At 39.4% G+C, this 24,838-nt stretch overlaps 1 protein-coding gene across 5 annotated transcripts; it reads left to right on the top strand.

The window, feature by feature from the left end:
- Positions 1 to 31: 31 nt before the first annotated feature.
- On the top strand, positions 32 to 24,093 carry RCOR3 (REST corepressor 3). 5 transcript variants are annotated; one of them, XM_082276632.1, is made up of 12 exons: positions 32 to 256; positions 740 to 796; positions 6,629 to 6,706; positions 8,190 to 8,242; positions 9,926 to 10,087; positions 10,435 to 10,559; positions 12,014 to 12,092; positions 14,769 to 14,987; positions 16,641 to 16,718; positions 17,501 to 17,558; positions 22,781 to 23,022; positions 23,452 to 24,093. In XM_082276632.1, exons 1-12 carry the CDS (start codon positions 115 to 117, stop codon positions 23,794 to 23,796), a joined length of 1,638 nt encoding a protein of 545 aa, XP_082132758.1. In that variant the 5' UTR covers positions 32 to 114; the 3' UTR covers positions 23,797 to 24,093. The 5 variants fall into 5 exon arrangements, with proteins under 5 accessions (XP_082132758.1, XP_082132762.1, XP_082132760.1 ...); XM_082276636.1 differs by lacking the exon at positions 22,781 to 23,022; XM_082276634.1 differs by lacking the exons at positions 32 to 256; positions 740 to 796; positions 6,629 to 6,706; positions 8,190 to 8,242 and adding an exon at positions 8,356 to 8,478.
- The last annotated feature ends 745 nt before the right edge of the window (positions 24,094 to 24,838 follow it).

The raw sequence follows: 24,838 nt of genomic DNA, 5'->3' as shown, positions 1-24,838 counted from the left end.
GGGAGGAGGTGCCCGAGGGGGGGGCGGGGAGGGGGCAACATGGCGGCTCCGTATTAACTTCCCCCCCCTCGGCAGCCAGCGCTGTCGCCGCTCTCCCCCGCTCCCAGCCCTGGCATGCCGGGCATGATGGAGAAGGGCGCGGAGCTCTTGGGGGGTAAGAGCCGGGCAGCCCCCAACGGCGCCAAGAGCAGCAGCCCCTCCAACGGGCACTACTCGGAGCCGGAGAGCGGCGGCGGCGACAGTGGCGACGAGCACGGTGCGAGCCTGGGGCCGCCCCGCCAGCGGCGGCAGGGGGGTGGCGGAGGCGGCGGGAGGGGCGCCGAGCCGAGCCGCCTCCCCCTTCCCGGTGCCGGGGCTCCGCCGCTCCGTCCGTGCTGCGGCCGAGCCGCGGCCGCGCGTGTGCGGGGCGGGGGGGCGGGAGCGCGCGGCGCGGCCCCGCGGCTGCCCCCGCGGTACTTAACGATGGGGAGGGAGTGTCTCCCGGGAGCCGCCGCCGTCCCCATTGTTCCGCTGGAATAAACTCCCCCTTCCGCCTCCTCCTGCCCCCTCCTCGGCGGTCGTCGGGGCTTAATCCGCGGCGGCGGCGGTGGGCGGGGGGGTGGTGAGGGGGGAGGTGGCTTATTCCGCACGGCCGCGGCGGGGGCTCCGCCAGCCCGCCCGCCCGCCGCACGGCGGGAGCCTGGGACGGCGCCCGGGGACACTCCAGCCCTTAATTTCTCTTCCCCCCTTTGCCTTGCAGATGTAGGAATGAGGGTCGGAGCGGAATACCAGGCGCGCATTCCTGACTTCGAGCCCGGTAAATGGCTTTTCGGCCGTAACCTGACATCTCCCGAGGCGGGAGGGGTGGGCTCGCTGCCGGGTCGGGCTCGCTCGGCGCTCTCCGGCGGCGGCGGCCGCGGGGTTGTATTTATGTTGCTTTTGAGCCTTTGTGTCGGCGATCCGGTGCCGGTGGCGGGAGGCTTGGCCGGGGCAGCATCTGCACTCCGGGGGCGGGGGGCGTCGCGTTGGGGGATTCTCACTTCATTATCGGCCGCATTATGTGTATCGAGAGGCGGTGAAGCAGAAAAAGGTTGGAATTTTTTTTTTCTCCCCGTCCTTAAACCTATAACCATAAAAAATATTTGACGAGGAGTGATGGATGTTGTCGGGCAAGGGTGGGAAGTGATGCGCCCTGCCGGAAGCGGAGCAGACCTGGCTGCGTGCTGGAGGCGCTGGCTGGAAGATGCGCTCGGTGGGAAACTCCTGCTCCTGGTTTTGTGTGCTGTAGTAGCCTCGCTGGCCCCGCCGTGGCAGGCTGAGCTGCTCTCCTCCGTCTTCCTCGCCCCCCCAGCCCCGCCCCGAGGAATATGGGTACGCTCGCATTGCCTGGTACTCAGCTTTAGCAAGTTAATTGCTAGAATGCTGCCGTGCCTTACTACACTGAGCAGGGAGACCACAGGAGTGTTCATCAGTTTTGCTGTGGTGGTCAGACGAAGCCTGTCTACTTTCCTGCTCTCCAGACAGGCTCCATGGGTGTCAGATGATTTCTTACCGGAAGAGGATTGCTCTCACAGTGCCTCCCAAGGCTGGAGCAGCCCCTTTGGATGGGCGCAAGTCCCCACAGGCCAAAGAAAAGGCCGGGGGAAGGAAAGCGCGAGGGTGGGATTAAATGGATGCGTGATCTTGGCTTAAGGGAATGCCTTTCCCCTGGGAAGGAGCACGTAGTCTAGGTCTCTTTGTTAATAAGGCTAATTGTTTACACCCTTTATTTTTACATTGCCTACATAAAAATATGCACAGATAAAAATGATGGTTTCTAACCTGCAGCCTGGGCTTGTTTATCCTACAAGGCCATTTAAATTAGAAAAACACCTAGTGTTTGTTTTTCTTTTGATTAAAAGAACTCTTCAGCCCTTGTAGGACAATTGAGGTTGTGTGGTTTCAATTTTGTAAACTGTTTATGCAATTGTATCATTACATTAGTAACTACAGAACTAATTTTATGGTCTCCTATAACCAGATTTTCTTAGAGCTCCTAATTGTTTCTGAGGGGTGGCGTTCAATTAATGCCTCTTTCCCCAGTAACTGGGACTAATATATATTCGCTTTATCAGTTTCCTTAATAATGGAAATGTTTCTTTAATAACTCCTGAGTTAGAGGCATAATGTATAGTATTAGCTTTCTTGGTGTGTGTATTTTGACTATTAGGGCAAGAAGGTAGTGATTTATTTTGGAACACCTAAGTCTTACAAAATAAAGTAAATTTAAAAGTCCATCAAGTGTAAAAGTACGGCACTTACCAAGTTAACAGATTGGATATCTGAGGAGATCTCAGCAAAATCTCATCCTTGCATCTGTTTGATTTTTTTGGTGGAGTTTTTTTTCTCATGAGTTTTGAGGCATCACTTCTTAGAGACAGAAGTAGTGAGAGACAAAAATCTGTGCTCTTACAGCTACATTTCAGTTACTTTTTGGTAGCAAGTGAGGTAACAAGAAACCTTGCAGTTCTAGGTTTGCATAAATGGATATGGCACTATATTTGATTATCTTTAATTACGTTTCTTCTTGGAATTGTTCTAATGCTCTTTTTTGCGGGTTTACCAGATACTTTAGAGTATGTGTTTATTTGCAGTACTGAGTGCTGTTTTTAAGCCCCTTGAAATAAATAGGTGGGAGAAGCGAATCAATGATGGATAAAAGTAGACATAAGTCTAAGACACAAAGTCAGCCCTGATAAATACACAGAATACTAAAATCAGAGGAATAGTATCAATCCTTGGGTTTCACTTAGCCTGTCTTGAAAAACAGCCATAAGCAATGCTCTACAACAATACACTGAGGAACAAAATATTCACGATTAATGTTGTGATGGGAGTAAGCATTTTCTGAAAACGCATTTTTACGTTTATTTTTACATTTAGTTTATGTATAAAATAAGATAATTTTTTTTTTAAAGAAAAAGTGCAACTGTTTCTTAGTGTCTCATGGAAGAAGTGGATTGTGGTTGGAAGCAACAATTAGGAAAAGTTAGTTTAAACATATTCTCTTACCCCTCTCCACACTATATTCTTTTTACAAGCAAGCTTTGAGATAGAGCTTAAGGGAAGTAGTGTTCTTAATTGTCACCAAATATTACAACAATGAGAGAATTTTTGTCACTGCAAGAAACAATTTCAATAAGGAAACTTGGGATTTTTACTTTACCTGATTTACTGACTTAATATACCATCTCTTGCACTCCAGATTTTTGTCTCCTCCTCCTGGTTTTCCTAAAGTATTTTATATTCTTGGTGAAAATGTTTCTGTTTGTACTTTCTGACCCCTCTATAGATCCAGCAGGATGTTACTAAGCTAGTATCTGTATACTGTGGGTTGTTTGCACTCTTCTGGAAATCATGGTAGAGAATGCACCACCCTGTTGTGTCATTCACATATAACTGCTAGAGAAGTTTTATTCTATTCAGTTTTAGATTTCACAAAGGTTTTAGTATGAATTTTGTTTACTTAATGCTGAAATACTTAATTTCTCACCCTCTTCTCAGGGATGGAATTGGGGCTGTCAAGAAGAATTATTTTATACCACTTAAGGTCACTTAAGAATACATTTCTCTGTATGTCTTCATAGCTTTTCTAGTCTCCTAATAGGAAAACAGGCTTTCTTAAATTGAAGTTATTAAATGATGTGGCAAAGTATAAAACATTTTCCATTTATTCCATGCTATCTGTCCTCACACCCCTTGGTTGTTTTGTTTGGGATTTTTTCACTTATTTGTTCATTTACTCACTTATGAAGATTTCCGGTTCGTAATTTTAGAAATTTGGGGGTTCCTCCTGTTAAATTCCATGTTTCTGTTCCTACTTTCAAACCTTAGCCTTAAGCAGAGGAAGGCACATTTTGTGGCGGAAACCAACATACTTTTAAATTGCCATGCTGCCCCACAATGCCCTCACTGTGTCTTGTATGCTCCTGGATGATCCCTTTATTCTCAGTACCTGGAATACTGGATGGAGCCGCACCAGCCGTGCGTGCCTAACTTCCAATGTGAAGCTGCAATTTAGAAAGGGTCAGTTTGCTGCTATGATTTCCCTATTCTGGAAGTGGTGTGGAGTGCCTGTCGGTCATCTTCAGCTGGCTGCATCTCCTAACTGGTACTGGCAGAGGGGTGCAGCAGCTGAAGTACAGAAACCTCTTCCTCAGTGGCTTGGACATGTGTTTTGGGGAGACTTGTTATTCTTCAGATGTAGCTCTTGGTCCTTCTCTTCCTTACTGGCTTACAACTCTTCTAACACACTTTGGTTAACATGTTGCACGGTATTTCCAGCCCCCGTCCCTTGTAAAAATGGACCTTGCAGACAAAGATCATGTCAGCTTTGAGGTATAATACAGCTTCTTTGGGGGTTAGGGCTGCTTGCTTGAGTGCTTGGGGCACAAGGGACAGGCAGTTCTCAGGAAGGTAGGTCATGATCCTGCATGTGGAGATGGAGGGATCCCTGGTCCTACAGCTAGGGACATCCCATGCTGAGAGCAGGGTACCTGTCATCAAGCTACCTGTATGCACCTCATTATTCCTTTGTCATCCTTGCCTTCCTTTTGGCAGTGTGAAGGTGCCACCTGAATGGAAACAGATGTGTGATTCCTGCTGAGGAAACAGCACTGCTTTGAAAAGGGATGTTCTGGTGGTTGCTACTTGTTTGTCACATGACGGTGGCATCTCAGTAGGGAAATGTCACCACATACATGATCTCCTGCAGGTGCAAGAACTCTGAAACTAATTCTTTTTTCACTTTAGTACTTGAGTATTCAGTACCTGATAATATCCATGATATCCATTTGCCTGTAGGTATCTTAAGTTTCGACATTTCTTGCTTATAACCTGAAATTCTAATCATTCTCTGGTGGCCCTGCTTTCTCCTCATCTTTAGTTAGAATGGAGTGCAGGGTAGTGGTAATTCACTTGTGATAAAAACAGCGTGCAAGAGAAATTTTGTGCCTGTAACACGCTTGCATTGCTCTTCACGCAGTATTGCCTTCCTAATGACTAAAAATGTCGCTTTTTTGTTCTGAAGTGGAATGTTATATTAAGGAATTTGTTCTTGTATACCAAAAGCCTTTCAGAGTTTAGTAGTGCTTATGCATTGAAGTTGGTGCTTTATGAGTGTATGTACATTCTTAACCTGTTACGGAATTTATGCTGCATTGAGGTTATCTGCCTTACACATCTCATTTTGGAAAGGCGCAGGAGTTCTTTCAGTTTTTCTAATTAACTGTTTTCAAGTTCACAGTTGTGACGGATCAAGATTGCAGAGATGATAGCAAATACAAAACACTGCCAAAATGAAGAGGGAAGAGCAACAAAACATTGTACATAAAGGGAAAGCATGTTCTTTTTTCCAAAGCATTTGGGTTGGTTTTTTGTTTGCTTCAAACAAGATGTAGAGCCTAAATATAAAGTGTGTAAGCTTAAAATGGAGTGAAAAGTTACTTGTTTCACTGAATTAAAAAAGCTGTTCTTCTCCAAGAAGGATGCAAAGAAAGTTCCTCTTAGGGTGATTACTCAAGGAATTCATTCTGAGATTAGGTATAAATCCTCCAATTGTTGAGCAATTTCTTAGCAAGATAAAGTGTCGTAAACAGATTGTAAGGGGTTTTATGTAGTAGACTACATTTGTGAAACAGTAATGGAAAGTAACTCCGAATTAATGCTTTTCCAGTATTGGGGAGTTTACTTTTCTTTTACAGCATATTTTTTAAAATCATATACTCTGATTTAGTGCTTCAGTGTTTGCATCAGTATTGCTCTGTCCTGGTGGGCTGGGTAATTTGTACTGCTTCCCTGGCAACATTGAGATGGGAGTAAACAAACCAAAACCAAAAATTACTTTTACATCTAACTGCTTTCTATAGCTGTGCAATTTGGTTGGCTATGAATATTAAATTTATATGGTTACAAAAATCAAAACTAGAGGAGGAGTAATGAACAGAATTGCTTCTGGCATAGTTGTTAGTATAGTTCCTTGTCAAAAGGGATCAGGGATGGTAACTGTATTCTACCTGTTACCTATTTTTATTGGTTTTAAGGAAGCCTAAATGACCACAGTAGGTCCTAGTACTCCTATGATAGTGATAAATGTTAGAGTACTAATGGACAATCATAACTTCAGGAGGACAAAGTTGCATCCTTGCCAACTTTATAGGGGGTAGATTTAGCTATAAGAAAGAAATTCCTCCCTCTAGGGAGGTGAGGTGCTTGCCTGAAGAAGTTGTGGATGCCCCATCCCTGGAAGAGTTCAAGGCCAGGTTGGATGGGGCTCTGAGCAACCTGGTCTAGTGGAAGGTGTCCCTGCCCATGGCAAGGGGGTTGCAACTAGATAGGATTCCTTCCAACTTAAGCAATGCACTTCAGTGGTTTAATTGTGGTAACCAGAATACTGTCTGATATTTAGTTATACTTGAACATCCTAAGAGTAGTGTTCAATTTCAGCCATTTGATGTCTTAAGGAAATAATTTTGAATTAATGATGATTTTTCCCCCCCTTCTTCTTAGTAGCTGGACTTCTTAATATGGTTGGCTTTTGCTTGCTGTCACATAGCTGTTCTCTAGATGATAGTTATTAAATGAATACTGAGACTTACTTGTTTTCTTACAGGTGCCACAAAATACACTGATAAAGATAATGGAGGGATGCTTGTATGGTCTCCATATCATAATATTCCCGATGCCAAATGTAAGTCCTTGACTGCTTAGGAATTTGGGTGCTTAAGTAAACTAAATAATTGTTTCTGGTATGCCTGTTTGCTCTTTTACACACAGTGAAATTGCAAATTAATTAAATACAAAGCTTCTCTTTTTCTTTATTTAGAGAACTCCAGGTAAAGGCAAGATGACCTTCTCTTACATTAGTGAAGTCATTGTTTCCAATCATACTGCCTATTTTGTACTATCATCATTGTTGTCTGTGAAACCTTTTGTTATTAATGAAAGAATAAAATATCTAAACATGAGGAACTTACTGCTTTAAATTTCTAGGAGGAGGAGTTGCAGTGGATGAATTCAGAAAAGATGTGTTGAGGCCCACTTCAAGGGGAAATTATTACTGCTGTCATAGAAGGAAAAACCAAACATTTTCTCGCTTCAGAAGTGACCTGAAATAACAGGAGTCATCTGACTTAATATGATCAATTACCTGTTTAATCTAGTTTAAACCTGTCTCCTATGCTAGAATTTCCCATATGTACTAAAGGGGAGTAAACTTTGAGGATGCAGCCATGAGAACCTCAACCTCAGGACAGCTTCTATCTAATACCAGTAGTTAGAGATTTATGTCCCTCTACATTTGAGGGAATGCACCTTCAACTACTGCAGAACAGTTAGAAATAAAATACTCTACAACTATGATTATTAAACAACTTTTTCATTCCTTTAAAGTATAATTAACTCTTTGCTGCAACAGTACATTGCAAGAGTATCCCTTGTCCATGTGAATAAGGAGGATATGATTATTTCCTTTTCTTGATCATGCTTCCTTTCAACTATTTAATTGGCACTTAATTTTGAGCTCTAGAATGTGAATAGGAAGAGTTTTTGTCTATAAATAAATAAGTAGAAGTTAATTTCAAAATGATGAGAAGTGTTCGATTCAAAGCTGGCTCTATTATTGCTAAATATGATTTTTTTAAGTGTTATTTGTGAATTTGATTACCTAATTATTGAATTTTCATGCTTTCTATTGAAAACTGACTTTGTAGTTGTTAAAACCAACATTGGTCAGTGAAAGCTATATTAATATTGAGGATATGTATAATCACAGATATAGCATCTACTTGCTTTAATTTTCAACATGTATGGGAATATGGGCAGTAGAAGTAGTTCAATTTAAAACTGACACAGGAGTGGGTTCCAAAAAGGCACAGCCTTTCAACACCCAGCTAGCCTCTGCTTAAAATAAATAAATTATGAGCCTCTATGGTTTTGTTGTAGTAAAAATGTGAAAGAAAGCATTGTGTAAAAAGTTTATAAATATAAATGTTCAGTCTGTGGGTTTATTTATTATTAATAAAGCTGTGAAGATATTTAACATTTTGGGGGACCTGGGCCTATGCAGTGTGTTAAAGCAGGGGGGAGACTCTTTTCCCATGTTAGATGGCTAATTCTGTCATAGAGCAGAGCTAAAAGTACTAAAGAATAATTCTGGCATTGCTTTGTTACAGTGGATGAATATATAGCAATAGCAAAGGAAAAACATGGATACAATGTGGAACAGGTAAGTGCTGTGGAATGAGAGTGCTCCTTTAAAGGATGTTTTTTTAATATAAAACTATAACACAACTCTTCTATTTTCCCCCTTGGTTACCATTAATTAACGCTGTTTCTCTTCAGGCACGGCAGCAAACACTGCAGTTAAATGGATCTGCATACAGTTGTGGTCTGGATTCTCTGCAAAAGATTGAGCTCTTTGTTTTCATGACATGCTCAGCTTGTAATGTGCACTTTTGAAAGGTTTGGTATGTTTCTTGATACACTGGGCATGTCATGCAATTGTGTGTGTATATTTAGCTGAAGAGTTTCTTAGGGAAGCAGCTTACAAATTTAAAGTTTAACACTAGAATGCAAATAAGGTACAATTTTGAACCTCTAATTGATAGGGATGGCACTGAAAAGGTTTATTTGATATTGAAAAAAAGGCAACCTGAATTGAGTGTGTTTTTTCAGAGGTAGGAAAATAGACTCAAATTTTAGCTCTGAAAGTAACAAACAAGTTCACTTCTTATTTAACAACCTTTGGTCACCATTCCTTAAAAAGTAAGGATAAAACTTCCCTGGTCTGCATGTAGTTCTATTGCAAATTTCTTCATGAATTAACCAATCTATGTAAAAGTGATATTACCTATTGCAAAAAAATACTTGCTGTACAAGTGAAAAGAAGTTGTATGATCAAGTTTTGGAGGATGGAAGCTTGCTCATCAACTGCTATCTGACAAAGAGGCTGCCAGTGTTACAATGTCCAGAATATACCTGTGGTTTGGTGTTGCTTCTTTATGCCTTGACTTCTGTTAGGCAAGAGGAGGAACTGATGGATCTCAAGTCTCCAAGAGATGGATTTTCAAAATAACTTCTGGTACAAAACATTTGTAGACTTGTCACAGTGGAATAGAAATTCTCTTTGCAAGAGGTGCCTGTCACTTGCCATTTTAACAAGAGCAGAGGTTTGCTGTGTCCAGGTTGTTAGAAGATGTGAAATCAGGGGGTTGGAGAGACGCCTGGTGATCGTGTCTGCGCTGTGTGATTGAAACTGAGTGGATTACATTGCCCAATTCCCATGCCCGAACCTTGGAATCAAATCTGTCAGTGATTCTCTGGCAGAAAGTCTAATGAACATAAAATTATTTTAGAATATTGAGAAATGAAATCATGTAAGAAAGTATATTTAAATTTCCGTTCCTTATTAGGTGCACATGACATGGAAGTGGCCGTGCTGTTATTTGTGGATTGGAGAGTTGTAGAAAGACCACTCTCACTTTGAACTTTCAGACTTGCATTTTGGATGATCCTCTGGCTACTGAAAAGTATTTTTATTTTCTTTTTTGAGTGGGCTGGTAGTAAAAGCCTGTAAGGAACTGTGTAGGTGATATATGCCTGTAAAGTAAGAAAGCAGGTCAGATTTGAGCCTCTCAGCCTAGTTCATGCTGCTCTAGAATTACTGCTGCCATGCCAACCTTAAATTGTCTGGCTTTCATACCATTAATAAAGTATAGATGTGCCCACTGTCTCCAAAGAGAAATTTGCAACCTATAGTAAATAGCCAATAAAATTGTAATTACATTTTGAGAAGGGATTCTGATAGTCAAATTTTATTTTAAATAAATAAATTGCCTGTTTCTATTTAACTTGTCTCAGCGTTTTAGAAAATTGACTAAATCCAAAGAGGGACTATTTCTTTTCAAAGGCTCTCGGCATGTTGTTCTGGCATAAACACAATATTGAGAAGTCCCTTGCGGATCTCCCTAACTTCACTCCTTTCCCTGATGAATGGACAGTTGAAGATAAAGTCCTATTTGAACAAGCATTTAGCTTCCATGGAAAGAGCTTTCACAGGATCCAGCAAATGGTAAAGTAATATTTTAATCAGAAGCATTAAACAGCTCAGGTGCACTAAGAGCAAAGGCTCCTGTTGGGCTAAAAGTTCATGTTGATTTCTGTGTAAAAGCTTCAGGAAGACCCTCAAATAAAAGTTTTAATTTAATTTCATCATATATCTTGGACAGACAGGTTTTTCACTCTAATGAAAAGAAGCCTTCTCAACTTTTTAAAAATGTATATGAAATACATCCCTCCTTTCTATCTTATCAATGCATTTAAAATATTGTTTAAAGATGGTTATTAACAGAGCAGAATTATAATTGTGGGTGGAATTTTAATTTTTAAAGGTGTTAATATGTTGATGAATTCTTCTAGCTCCCAGACAAGACCATTGCAAGCCTTGTAAAATATTACTATTCTTGGAAAAAAACTCGCTCTAGGACAAGTTTGATGGATCGTCAGGCTCGTAAACTAGCTAATAGAAATAATCAAGGTGACAGGTGAGTTTTATGTTCTTAAGCAGCTAACCAGAGATTGAAATCTTCCTAAGTAGAGTAATTTCTAGCCTTTGTTTCGGTGTGAACCATGTGTTTCAGGTTTGAGCCCCTGTTGTGATGTCTGACTTTAGCAAGGGGTTTGGTACCTGTGCTTTAAGAACTTTATCGCTCCAGTCTGTGTGAGTTATAATAAGAGATGGGAGTCTTTTCATGGATAACTGTAAAAACAAGGATTTAAACTCTGAAGTCTATTACTGTCTGTGCAGGAGAGTGTTTTTGTGGGTGGGTGGGAGGGGTTGGGATTGTTTGTTTGGATTTTTGAACTAATATGGAATTAAAACTGGAAGTTCAACCACTATAAAGAGATGAAGCAGTTAGACTGCCTAAGTATTGTTTTAGAACAAAACTTTATACAAAGTCTTTTTTTAAGAGACTTTGAACTACTATCAGTCAGAGAGAATTAGAGCTCTGAATAGTTTTATGTTGTCTTGCATAGAAGGGAATAACATTTCTCCTAGTTACTATGAAGTTAAAATTATATTGTGCTCAGTGTATTTTATTATTAACTTGCACTTTTTAAAAGGTGGTATGTGTTGCATATATAAGTAGCATAATCTATGTTTATATTGGAAGCTATAATTTTATATCTGTAGAAAATGGCCTAACTGGAGCAAAAGGGGTCTTTTTAATTATATGTTATTTTCAATAACTCCTGAAATCTAAAGTTCATATGCTTATTTAGTGACCCTGTTTCTGAAAAATTACAGGCTAAAATTAGTTTGCTTTTAATATAGCAGTTTGGGGGGTTTTGGTAATAACTAGAAATTTTAGTATGTTTTTGCATTAATTTATTCAGAAATTATATTGTCAGAATGACTGGATTGGGCTCTAGATTGACTGTTTTCTTTTTAACCTTTTCTCTTTGGTTTAATTCAGTAGATTTCATTTCCCTCCCCTAAATTGCTAGACTTTAAGCACTTTGGTGAAAAAGCAGTCCCATGTTTTCCCATCATATATTGTTGCCTTATGTTCCCCACAGACCTCAGCAAGGGTTTATTCACCTGGTGCAGTGGTTTTGAAAATTGGTCTATTAAAACTAATGGGGCAAATGAAAGGTTATTTCTAGCCTTGGTATATAGTTGGCCACATAAGTGTTCATGCTGGCACAAGTGGTTGAATTGAAGAAAGGTGACACCAAAATTCTTGGCAGCAGTAGTAGCACTGCTTAAAGTAACTTTGAAACTATGGTTTAGGGTTGCTTGTTTATCATAATAACTAGAATTTAATACAGAAAATATGCTTGTAACAGCTGTCTTTTGAAAACTACAAATAATTTTGAGATGCTATGTACTTAGAATAGATAAATTTGAGTAGATAATTCTGTCTTATCCTGGTACATTCTTATATTTGGGTTTAAAAAGTAATAAAGTGACTAGTTTTTTATAATCTGTCTTTAGTGATGATGACGTAGAAGAAGCTCATCCAATGGATGGAAATGATAGTGACTATGATCCCAAAAAAGAAGCCAAAAAGGAGGTAACAGATAACTTAATGGTGAATGTCAGTTTGTTTGTTTTCAGTGAATGTGTTACTGTGAAGTGTGAATTGTAGTACAGAGGTTTAGCTTGCAGCCTGCTGAAATCCCAGGGTCTTTAAGTGGTCAAGACTTCTCATTGAAACAAATTTTTATAATATATTTTTGCCATTTTGTGGCTGTAAATGCATCTCTCATTACCTCCACTGTGTCCTGAGAGATCTTCAAGTTTTAGAAGAGATGTATCCTCTCACAGCCTGGTAAAACAGGTTCTATTTGCCCTCCGTCAGCCTTGTTAATATGTTTACAGTTTTACTGGTTGTGAATTATTTGAATCAAAATGTTTTCTTTGAATTTTAAAATTAAATTATATTTTTCTGAGAACAACTTTTGTTGTTTGTTCAAAGCCACAGTGAGCTGATGCATTTCAACTAGTATGTGGTTTTACTGAGATGCTTTCTACTAATAAATGTAGAGAAAAAACATTTTAGTCCTAATGAGCACTTACTGTTAGCTTTACAGGTGACTGCTGTGTTTGAGGTATGTTCAGGTTTTAGGGGTTTTTTGAGTTCTTGTTGTAAACATTAAGCTATCTATGAGCAAGACTAGAAAAACAAAGTATGTAAGTGTTTAATTGTTTCTTTGATCAACTTGAAGCATTTGTGATTTTCCTAAATCAGCCAGTTCATGCTTCTCAAGATTGAGAGGAGAGGTTATGCTAAACTTCAGCACTCCCATGAAGTGATATCTAGGGTTATGAATAAAACTTTGCACTTCTAACAAAAATGATACCGAGTAAGAAACTGATAAGTTTAGATTCTGTTCTGAGCTTTGCAGTGACCTTCAACGTATCCCTTTATCTAGCTGGCCTTGGGGAAAAAAGGACAATTATCCCTTTCTGTGAAAGAGTTTGAGTTTATTTTTTTAATGTGGGGATGTTTTCTAGTACTTGAAATGTCACATGGTCTGATAATGTGCCTTTTTACTTTTATGCTGTTCTAACAATGTCCTTGCAATCTAAATGATTGGAGCTGCTGCCTTAGCCATGTCTAAATAAGGGCTATTTTGCTCAATTTACTTATAGTTTGAATCATTACATGCAGTCCAGAATGCAAGTAGTGTGTTGACAGGCTTCTAGGAACAGGACAAATAGGTTTGCAGTTTCTGATAAGCTATTTGGATCTGCACAAGATAATTTTGTCATCTAATAGTTCTGGTAGGATTTGCGTACTTTCACTTCCTAAGCAAAATATAAACTGAGTAGGCTGCTTGCACACACAGCAATGGAAATTTTCTGTTACCAGATAAAACTAAAATAACCTAAATTCTCTATCTTGGCAAGACAAAATTGTGAGAGAATATTTTCACTTTAAATTCAGATTGAACACACAGGAACTGCAATTTCATACCAAAAGAGCAATGCAGAACCAAAACTCCAACAGTATAAACAGGGCAGAAGGAAACTTCACCTTGAAATTTTTAGATGTCAAAGATGTAAGGCTCTGCATCAATTTTCCAAGGAAGAGCACGTATCTTAAGTGCTTTTAAGGTGGCCTCTGTGAAGTCTGGGGACTGGATTAAGATGTTATATTAGCTGGGGAAGAGAAAGTGGCAGAAGGTCAAGTGTAGTAAAACAAGACTCTGTTTGCTGCTCTGTACTACTACTACAGAAAATAATAATAATAATGGCTGCTGCACTTGGTTTTGCAGTCACTGTGATCAGATGACCACCTCCTCTTAACATGCACGAATGCCAGCAGGGAGGAGCAATAGGGAGCTGCTTAAAGTAGGGAAAAGCCTGAATCCTCTTTCTGTTCTGGTACTAAGCATTGTTTTGAATTGGAAAATCCTTGCAGAGAAAGTAATTTTTGTGTCTCTGCTCCTGGCCTGTAGGGAAGCTACTCAGTTGCTCTGAGGGAGTCACATACATGCAGAGTAGCTGTTGTGGAGCACTGCCAATTGAAGACAAAGCCGAAATGTTTAGGTGCCCAAACATATCAAAACAGTTACAAAGACTTCATTTCCAAAGAAGCAAATAACGAAGGCTCAAGTTTTCTAAATTACATAGATTTTTATAAAGACTGCAAGAGTATTACCATACTCTCTCTTCCAATTCTCCTATCAGCCCTTTCCCACCCCCCAAACCAAACAGTACAGTCTCTTTCTGTAGAGTGCTTACAGCAGGGAGAAATGTCATTTTGTATTTTTGGCTGGCCTGGTTGACTTTGTCTTTCTTCTCCTTTAATCTTTGCCCAAGTTCTTCATATCTGATCAGAAGTAAATGTGTGAAATCACTGATTATTTGTTTTAAAAATAAGATACGTACATGTATATTACTCAACTACTGTATATGTAATAGGTTCTCAGTGTTTGCCCTCTGTCACAGTATTCAGACTGGGATTTCCATACCATTTACTGTATTTGTGGCCATGTTGAGAAAAAAGTTTTGAAAACGGACCTTCCTTAGACTAATGCAGGCTTATCCAGCAGATGACTGGTATGCTCCATCAACTCATCTGCAAGACATAGTTGGATACTACATGCAAAGCAGGATGTTAGCTTAAGTTTTATTTGTCATAAATATGACATTACAATGCTATCTGATACTTCATTCTTTTTAGTAAAGTTGTGTACAAGATACTGTTATTCTTTAATGATTTATTTCTTGTAAATTAAAGGGCAATAATGAGCAGCCTGTTCAGACCAGCAAAATAGGTCTGGGTAGAAGAGAGTATCAGAGCTTGCAGCATCGCCACCATTCCCAGCGTTCCAAATGCCGTCCACCAAAAGGCATGTACCTGACCCAGGAAGATGTGATAGCTGTTTCCTGTAGTCCCAATGCAGCCAACACAATTCTTAGACAGCTGGATATGGAACTAATCTCGTTAAAGCGACAGGTACCATGGGTTATTGGTCTTGGTTTTTTTTTTCATCTCAGATTGTTCTGATTGTAATGGTTTTGAAGATTATCTGTGAAGATTCTGAAACTTCTTTAATGTGAGTCTTCCTCATTTTGTTCCACAGTTATCACCACAAATGCTAGACAGTAGCTGTTCTTCAGTTTTGTTTTTTACGTTCATCTGCTCTTTTGGATAAAATGAAGCAAGATGACTTTTTACTTAAAATAAAAAAAAGGGGGTAGCATTAAAACAGTGCTACAGATTTGGGGACAGGAAAAATCAAAAGTCACATTTGATTTGATTTTTTTTTTTTTACTTTGTTGGAAGTATTTGTGTGCAAAGTGAAAATGAGACCAATGGAGCAGAGGAAGTTACATTTGTTATGCTTTAAATTGTAGCTGATTTTCTGGATGTCCTTTCTCACATACTGTGAAAGTATGGGAGGGAGGCGTGTGGAAATCGTGGGCCTAGTTATTTCTCTTTTTGAATTGAAAAGTTTTCTACTTCTTATTAAATTTAGAAAAGCTTTTTAGCCTTCACCTTTAAGAGGAAAATTGCCTGCATCCTTTGCATGAAGAAATTAAATTTTGGCATTTAAAGTTGAAATGTGTAATTATTCAGCTTCTAAGGGTACAGCAGTTATGTGCATGCTTGCTTTCTAGGAGCGATGGGGCTACACAGTCAAGGCTTATCTTCTGGAATTTTTGCCTCCTTATAGAGCTGCCCTGTTGCAAAATCATGGAGTGAATAAAGGGTTTCTTTCGTGGGGTTTTTGCTCCCTTATGTTCTTTTACAGGAGAAATAAGCTTCTTTCTGTCACAGCAGGACTCTGGGGCTAAATAGCATAGGTGGGTTTCACTCTTTAGCCTAAGTGTAGGTGAGTTACAGCCTTGAGGTTGTGTTTCTCTTTTTTTTTTTTTGTTTTTTTTCTTGCAGTGATCTCAGAGATGCAGCCTTTGGAATCTTCCACTGAGTTGTCTGCTTTTGTGTCCATACTTAAGAACCCTTGTAATAGCTGTGCACCATAGTATGCAAAACTGTTTTCTTACCGATGTTACCTTTTGTGCATCACTGTCAGATTGAAGTGGTTCATAGATATGTATATGTACAATTGGGAAGGTCTGTCCTTTTTATAAACTAAGAAATATTCAAAATAATTTTAAGAATCCCCCCCCTAAAGAAAATCAGAATGATCTCAGGTCAATAAAAAGTATCTGTCAGAAGGAACTAACTGGAAACATCTCATGGTTTGGTTTTTTTTTGAGAAGGGAGACGTTAATAAATTAATATATGCAATACATCTCGCATTTCTAAGAATCAAGTTTTGTGTCTAGAGTATTCTTCATTCTTCAAGAACATATGCATCCTTATCAAAAATTACTTGTTATGAACAGCTTTTAATATTCTTGCAGACAAACTGTTCTTTTGAAAGACTGGCTTAATTTTTCTTTTCTCCATAGTAAACTGTGATGTGTTTTGTTTTGGTTTTTTTAAGTTTGTTTTTAAACAGTTAAAAGTAGTGAAGCCTTAAACCATAATATTTCTCTTTCTAACTTAGGAGGTACACTTGTGGCAATCCTAGTGAAGATAAATGTGTAAAGTGACCAACTTTCTTTGTGGAGCTGATTAACTTTGTTGTTTTTGACCAAGGTTCAAAATGCTAAGCAAGTAAACAGTGCACTTAAACAGAAAATGGAAGGCGGGATTGAAGAATTCAAACCTCCTGAGGTAAATCAGAATAAATACTAAAACTTGTGGCCTTGCACTTACATTGGTGGGAAGCTGCAGAAATGTGTTTTGCTACAGCCTAGTGTTTGCACTCCAGCAGCAGCTTAAACAGGATCCATTAAATTACATGCAGGGGGGAGTCTGGCTTCTTTACAAGAAATCGGTGGTAGGCTTTTTTTTAATGGCAACTGGTTGAAAAAAGAAGCAGAAAAAACTGAAGTGTCATGTCTGTTCGCAATAACAGGGAGCTGAAATTGAGCCCTGATACATGGGGGCTTTTTGGATTAAAAGTAGGTAATGTAGATTGCCAATAATAAATTCTGTGTGTAAACATGACTATATATATATATTTTGACATCTGAAATGAATGATCTATTACTACTGAAGTTCTGCTTTTGCTTGTTTTAAAGGCTTGGATATGAAACATAACATGAATGCAAAATGCTCTAAACACCAAGTCCAAATAGTTTAGATAAATGTTACTATAAATTCAAATTCTGTCTGCATAAAGATCATTAGCTTGTGCATAAGTTATTATATAGCCAATACTAAGAACTGCAATAAAACAGAGGAAAAACTGCTGGCGAAGTTATAAGCTCAAATCCATGAATGCTATTTCCTCTTCATGAAAACAATCCTAAACTATAAATTTATGGCTTATAAGCAAATGGTTTTTACCTATTTTGCAAAATGTAGTGCAAGTAAAACACATTGATGCTCAGATATTTTGCAGCTGTTGAAACAATTTAATGATCTTTGTGCCATTTTTCTAATTTTAATAGTCTAATCAGAAAATCAATGCCCGTTGGACCACAGAAGAGCAGCTTCTTGCAGTACAAGGTATGTTAATAGTAGCAGCAAGTTGAAATCTGATGCAAAGGATTTGAAGAGGTGCTCAGGCCTTATATTTGTATTTCCCTCTGATGCAAAGCTAAAGTTTATCTGGTCACCAGGAAAGCAGCAAAACTATTGAGAATATTTAGGGCATTTATTCAAGCAACAGGACACTAGGCTTTCTGTTACCCGTGTTAAATTTCAAAGAGAAAAGCTAAGCAGTGTTTAACAACGGTATTAGTACCAGAAAGTCCCATTGATCATCCCTAAATCACTTTACATTAATTTCTCTAAGGTGGAAGACTAAAGCAATAGTTAAAGTAATAAAATTCGAAGCATTTAAGACATCTCCATATTCCTAAAGTAGGAAAAAGCAGAAGTAAATCTGCTTTACTGTTGCTTTTCTCTTTTCATGAGGGAATAATGGGCAGGTTAGACCTGTTAGGTCTTTTGAGAGTCTGAAGCTGGATATGGATGCTTGACTAACAGTCTTACTGGGCTAAACCCCAGCATTTTCTAGTAGACTGTTCATACGGCTAATTTGCATTTATTTCATTTATATGAAGGAAAACTGACTCTTGTGTTAGCATGCACTGCTAAATAAGAAACATGTAAGGGAAATATCTGGAGATGCTGTCTTGAAGGCATGTATTGTCTATATATTGGCTCACTTCTATGGATCATCTTTTATAAGGATAATATTCTCAGCTCAGTTACGTCTATCTGCTCTATTTCTCTGTATTCTTCACCTTGAAAATGAGAGACTGAGTTTTAGGATAAAATATTCAGTGGATCAGGATATCAGTGTAAAGTTGACAGGTGTGCCATACCTGGTACTTATTAGTCAGATGACTGAACCTAAAGTTAGGTTAAGTGTGAATGGAAATACAGAAAGACATGGTGTGTCTTAAATCATGCCTTTCAACTTACATGCCTCGGGCTTGGATTTGCATCTCCAAACTGTTTTCTGTCCTAAGTTCCTTCTCTCACTATTGCTAAACACTTCAGTATTTTGTTCCCAGATGCAACTGAAGGAGATGCCTGTCTCTAGTATGATAGCCTAATAAGTGGAAGGCTTGCTGGAGAAGTGGGGAAAATCCAGGGTCATTGTGCCTGCCTTAGAATGAAATGATTCAAACCATCTAGCCTTTTCACAGTTTAGTTACTGGAGTTCTCACTAAGCAACAGTTTGGGAAGTGATAAGAATACATTCAACTTTCGTTGAGCTCTGGTGCTCTGTGACCAACAAAACAAATAAACTGGAGCCTGGGCAAAAGAGAGTGAGAGTTGGTGGTGATTCCTTGGAGAGGAGTTCTAGTCTTCTGGTCTCTAGGGAATGTTCTGTGTTTTCTAAAGGTAGTCAGCCTTAAGGGTGGGGTGAGAAATTAGGCCTTCTGGAAGAAATCTGTTTTCATTGACATGCGCTTCTTAGATGTGTTGTTTCCTTTATGGTCCCCTTCCCTTGTCACTGTATAAAGTGGAGATGGGAGAGAACCTTAATGTCAAGAACAAAGTATTCTAATTATCCCCCCCTTACCTACTGCTCTCTCTCCCTTCTGGAATGAGAGTGCTCCCATCCCCTCAGGCTAAGGACCCTGATTTCTTGCTTCAAAGTAATTGCTTGAGGTAGTAGACTCTAGGCATGAGGGAGCCATGCTGTGTTTTTCCCTGACTTTGTTTTTAGAAGGTAGCCACAGCTGCTGTACTAAAAGCTTCCATAATGTGCATGAACTTGAAAGTTGACTTGAACATGGGGACATTTAGTTTGTACACTTCAAAATGGATTTATTTCATTAAATGTATTTGTATATTTTGGCATATGCTTTTAATAATCTTACAGAAGTCATAAGCATTAAGCAGGTAGGTGGCATTACGTGATTTGTTCAGTTGAATTTGGACAATAAATCTAACTATGGAAACTGTAAATATAATCTGCAGGAATATAATTTGGTACTGTTTTTCCTAAACATGGAAAAAACTCATTATCTGTAGGCCAGTCTCAGGAGATTCCCAGTAACTAAGGAAGAGGTAATGAGAAAACTTAATTTAAAATAGAGCTGTGTGTTATCTTAAAAGCAGTGTGGGTGCCTGCAATGGGGTTGTGGACTCAGATTTATGATCTCTGACCCAATATATTTGCAGTATAATTAATCAGGTAACAGTTCAGCTTTGAATAGTTGTTGGATGTAATGGGCTAGTTCATCATCTAGTGTTCTTAAACTACAAACTTTTATGTACAGAAATGTATGAGCATGATCAAATTTTCCAGCTAAGATCTTGGCCATGAAAATGCAGTTGCAAAAATGTCTTAGCACTTGCTGAAGACTACAAAACTTGCATTGAAAAGCAGTGCATGACTTTCATGGCATTGCAGGGAAAAACAGCTGGGACAATTGGGATCTAACTCTACATAAGATAGTTGCCAGGAGCACTGTAATCCCATCACAGTGGAACTGCAGCTCCCATTAACTATTTCTGCCTCGTTGTGGTGCTGTATCACATTGCATTGCACTCTGATTAATACTTTGTTTGCTGTGCTGTACAACATTAAGCAGTGTAAACAGCATCAAACTTGGATTTATGAGTTTCTTCAAGAGAGACATTCAAGATGAAATGCTGTAATCAAGAGCATGCACGTGTTCCAGTGTACCTTTGCAGCTGGGTGAACTTCTGAAGAGCTTGAAGGATTCCTGTGATCTGGGCTGCTTTCAAATGAGCTGGGAGAAAACCATTCAGTGAGGCTGTGCAGTTGTCCTTTGTGAGCTTCACTTTCATCAGCCTAATAAAATTATTTTTAGTGAATAATGGATTAAACACATGAGAAATAATTTGGGGGTGTTTAGCACTGAATTCGTATAAGGATGCCTAAGTAATGTGCACCAGTTTAACAGGGGTGATGGCTTGGGAAACAACTCTTACTGATATGCCATCACCTTATACATTAAAGTTTTATAAACACACAGTGAATTTTCTCTATTTCTTACATAGCTTGAAAGGCTTTTAATATGTTATTGTGCTAGAGCAGTAGTAAAAAACACTGAAAAGAATCAAAAATGAGTAGTGCTGTATGTAGCTAAACTAAGGAAATTTTTTTTTTTTTTTTTTTTTTTTAAGAGTTGGGTTCTCAGCGAAGGCAAGATACCTTGTTTTCAAGTTGCTTGCTTGGAAATAGGCTTTAAGACCTTATTTTTGACAACCTGAGTTGAAGATAACCAACAGGCTCAGTTGTTTTGCAGATTAAGGGAGGAAAGAAGTGTAGCCAGCATAGTAACAGAAAAGGCTGAAATCACTAAAAGTCTAAATTAGTTTTCTAGCAGAAATGTGCTTTGTTCTGCTAGGGACCTTGTTCACTTGATTAATTGTACAGGATGTTAGATATATTGCAGTGAACATTTCGTGTTCATTATAAATCAGTAAGGGTGGTAATGGTAGGACAGACAAAGAATATTGAAGTACTAGAGGCAATGTTCTGTGGGCGCACACAGTTTTTAAGGAGTGTAGCTTGTACAGCTGATAAAGCACAGAGCCAAATCCCTGTCTTTGCTTTGCCTGGATACATGCCCTCCCACATGGCTCTGAAATCTTTCCAAGGTTCCTGCAATCAGGAGGGTTGTATTCTTTTGTATGCCCCAGAAAAGATACTAAATAATGTAGCTGGGCTCTTGACAGCTGAAACATCAGCTTCAGCTACAGAATTTGTTACTGTCCTGGAGGTGAACTTTCCTTTTCAATTGCAGGGAGCGTGCATTACCACATCAGAAGTGCCTAATAACGAGGAAAGTAGAAAGGAGCAGAACAAACTGAAGGTCACACTCTTCACAATTAAGTTGAAAAGGGACATAGCTTTCAGATTTGAAACAACTCTCACTTTCTAAATGCTTTGCTTCATTTTCTGAAGTGAGGCATGAAATCAGGCATAAATTTCTTTTCCTGTTATGAGAAAGAGTGCCTGTCCTCTAAGAACTGTAATATGTTCTGAATGAGTTTAGTTATCAGGAGCTTCACAGGAAAAGTCAAATTGTAATTCACTCATGCATAACTGACAGTGAAAAAAATGAGTTCTGTTTACTCACTCTGGAACTAAACTGGTTTATTTCTTCAAGTCTCCAAACTTTTTGACACTTGTAATTAAAAATATACTTTTTGCAGCTAAAAGCTGTGTTCTAGGAGGTGGGAGAGGTTGAGGACTTTTTTTCTTAAGCAGGAGAGGGGAAGAACTAGACACACAGTCTAAATAGAACAAAATCAATATACTTTGTATTATAATTCAAAGTTTAAGTTAAAAACCATGGAATGTTGCACTCAATAGTTTTTTGTGTTATATGCAAATGTAGTTCTAGAAGTATTTAAAATATATGTTGGGATTTTCTTTTGAGGTGCTCGTAAACAAAAGTGACTACTGATGTCAGTACAAAAATTAATGAAAAGAACAATGCAAAGGTCACCTGTTTTGCTGCTTATCAGTAGGGGATTTAATCCTGCAGGCTTGTGCTGGGCCATCTTAGAAGCAGACACCAGTAGCTTATATATATTTATGTTTTCCAAGGTGGTTGTCCCAAACCCCCAGATTTTTCTACCCAGTTTGAATGGTGAAGGAAAGCTTCAAACAGACTTTGTGAGGTGAACACTTGCTAGTAGCTCTGTGTAGCCTGAGTGGAGCATGTCACAAGTACAGGAATGAGCAGTATATTGTGATTAGTGAATTGTGCCCCACTGTTCTGCCCTCTGCCACTCCTGCTCCACTGGCTGTGAGAGAGAACCATCTGCATGCAGCTGGTGTGGAGGGAACCTGTAGGAGCTATCAGTGTGTCACTTGACATTTCTAGCATTATGTTCTGTTCACAGCTATACACACAAGCTTGGTCACCCTTTCTCCCCTCTTGAGCTGGTCTTGGGCTTCTGCCCTTACTGTGAGCATGCTGAAAGATTTACTGTGTTTGTTGGAGGCCAGATCTCTGTGGTTTTAGGTTGAGGCTTGGTGAGTAAGCCAGGATCTTTAAGAAGAATGGGTAATGACTTTTTAATAAAGTTTTTGATTTGTATGTTGATAGCTGTGCTATTAAAAATTACTTTGTTCTAATGGAAATTGAGGCCTTCTCCTAATTGAGAAGTTCTCCTAATTAGCGAGTCCTCGGTTTGCAGGTCCCATAGGTTCTCTCTATGAATACATCACACGTAGCTGTGTCTGACTGATTCTTCACAGCTATGTTATTTACTTTGCCTTCCAGGTGTCCGAAAATATGGTAAAGATTTTCAAGCTATTGCAGATGTAATTGGCAACAAGACTGTTGGCCAAGTGAAGAACTTCTTTGTAAACTACAGGCGTCGGTTTAACTTAGAGGAGGTATTGCAGGAATGGGAAGCGGAACAAGGAACCCTGGCTTCTAATGGTGATGCTTCTGCTTTAGGGGAGGACACAAAAAATACTTCTAATGTGCCATCAGGAAAGAGCACTGATGAAGAAGATGAGGTGTGTTTTGTGTACCAGAAATAAGTAAGCATGGGTTGAGGAACAGCATTTTATTTAGTGATAAAAGTATAAGGTTAACTGGTATGGAGTGGCAAACCACATTCTAAAGAATGATGATGAGCTTGCATAGAGCTTCAGCCAATGTCATTAACCAGCTGGGAGCAGGACTGCACCTTTGATAGTGACGATCACGTTACTGTTTTAGTGTTAAAATACACTTCTTGTTCTAGAAGAAGACTTGCTTAGTAAATATTTTTAGTTCTGCTGTCTATAATGTTTTGGTTGGTGATTTCTTTTCAGTAACTTCTCAGTTCTTTGGTTTTATTTTTTTAAATGCTGTTTCCTGTGTAGTGGCCAGTGGCAGCCCAACTGCATCACGTCCTGGCCGGGATGGCCGTTCACGCAGTCTTGTCTTTGTCCTTTGTGCAGGCACAAAGCACTCCGGCCACTCAGTGTTTAGGCCCTTCACCTCCAGCCCAGGCATCTGCTCCAGCACCTGCCGCTCCCATGGCAACTTTAAATCAGCCGCCCCCGTTACTTCGTCCAGCACTTCCCGCTGCTCCTGCTCTGCACCGCCAGCCGCCGCCGCTCCAGCAGCAGGCGCGCTTCATTCAGCCGCGGCCGACCCTCAACCAGCCTCCCCCCCCGCTCATCCGCCCAGCTAATTCCATGCCGCCTCGTCTCAACCCCCGGCCCGTGCTGACCGCGGGCAGTGGCCAGCAGCCACCCTCGCTCATCGGAATTCAGACAGAATCTCAGTCCACTCTGCACTGAAGAATTAAAAGCAGAATTATGCTAACTCCCACATTTGAAAAATTGTATCAATGTACATTTTTTTTTCCAAATAATGAAGGGGAGAAAAGAGCAAGCCTTCACAGGTATCAGACCAGTTTTCCAGAGGAGCAAGCTAAGAACTAGAAATGGAACGACATCAGTGACCACCTGTATAAAAATATTTTTATGCCGAAGACTTGTACAGCAGAACAATGCCTACACTGCAGCCCTCCTCTGTATGAATAACTGTTGAAGGAAGCTAACTTCTTAAATGAATAAATGTTCAACACACCAAGATTTTGTTTAACTGATTTTTACTCTATTTATTTTATTACAGTTCTTTATAGTCAAGCATCTAACTACAGGAAAGTAATCTGGCAAATCTAGAAATAGATAATATTGTAGGAGACTTAAATGTAGTGTTGGGTTTTTTTGTGTGTGTGAATTTTTAAATTTTTTTTTTACCTTTTAGTGAAAGAAAATACCAGCTTTAGGTTCAGAATGTTTGGCCCTGTTTAGATAACAGTAGAAGCATTTCACACACTTGTAAAATGTAGGTCTTCCCTTCGTGTTTTTCCCAGAACATTTTATCTTGTTTTAAAAGGTACTGGCTTATTAAATACTCCTCTTTCAGAGTATTCTGAACACTCAGTGAGCTAGCGTACCAAATTTATTAAATCTCATGCATTGTTCTACTCATAGAATTTAACTGGAAGTAGGAGTCCAGTTTCCTGCTGCAGCCTTGTCTTGTGGGCTGGGCAGGATAGAGAGGCAGCAGCTTCCACCACCCAGGGAGATGACAGGAGAGGAACCATCTAGCAAGAAGTATTAATTTTATTTGTTATTCCACTAATTCTTCTAATGTAAGTACAGTAGAGTTCCATTCCTCTGAGAATGGAGGAATCACTGATACCTTGCTTGAGAATTAATGAAGGAAGTGTAGAGGCTGGTGGTGCTGGTAGAATACCAGGAGAGAAGCTACCTGCTGCCAGCCCAGTCTTACTTCCAAGTGATTATCTCTTGACTCCCTGCTATATTTCTG

The sequence above is a fragment of the Coloeus monedula genome, assembly GCF_965178545.1.
Source record: "Coloeus monedula genome assembly, chromosome: 2".
NCBI classification, from domain to species: domain Eukaryota; kingdom Metazoa; phylum Chordata; class Aves; order Passeriformes; family Corvidae; genus Coloeus; species Coloeus monedula.
This window is presented reverse-complemented; position numbering and strand designations above follow the sequence as displayed.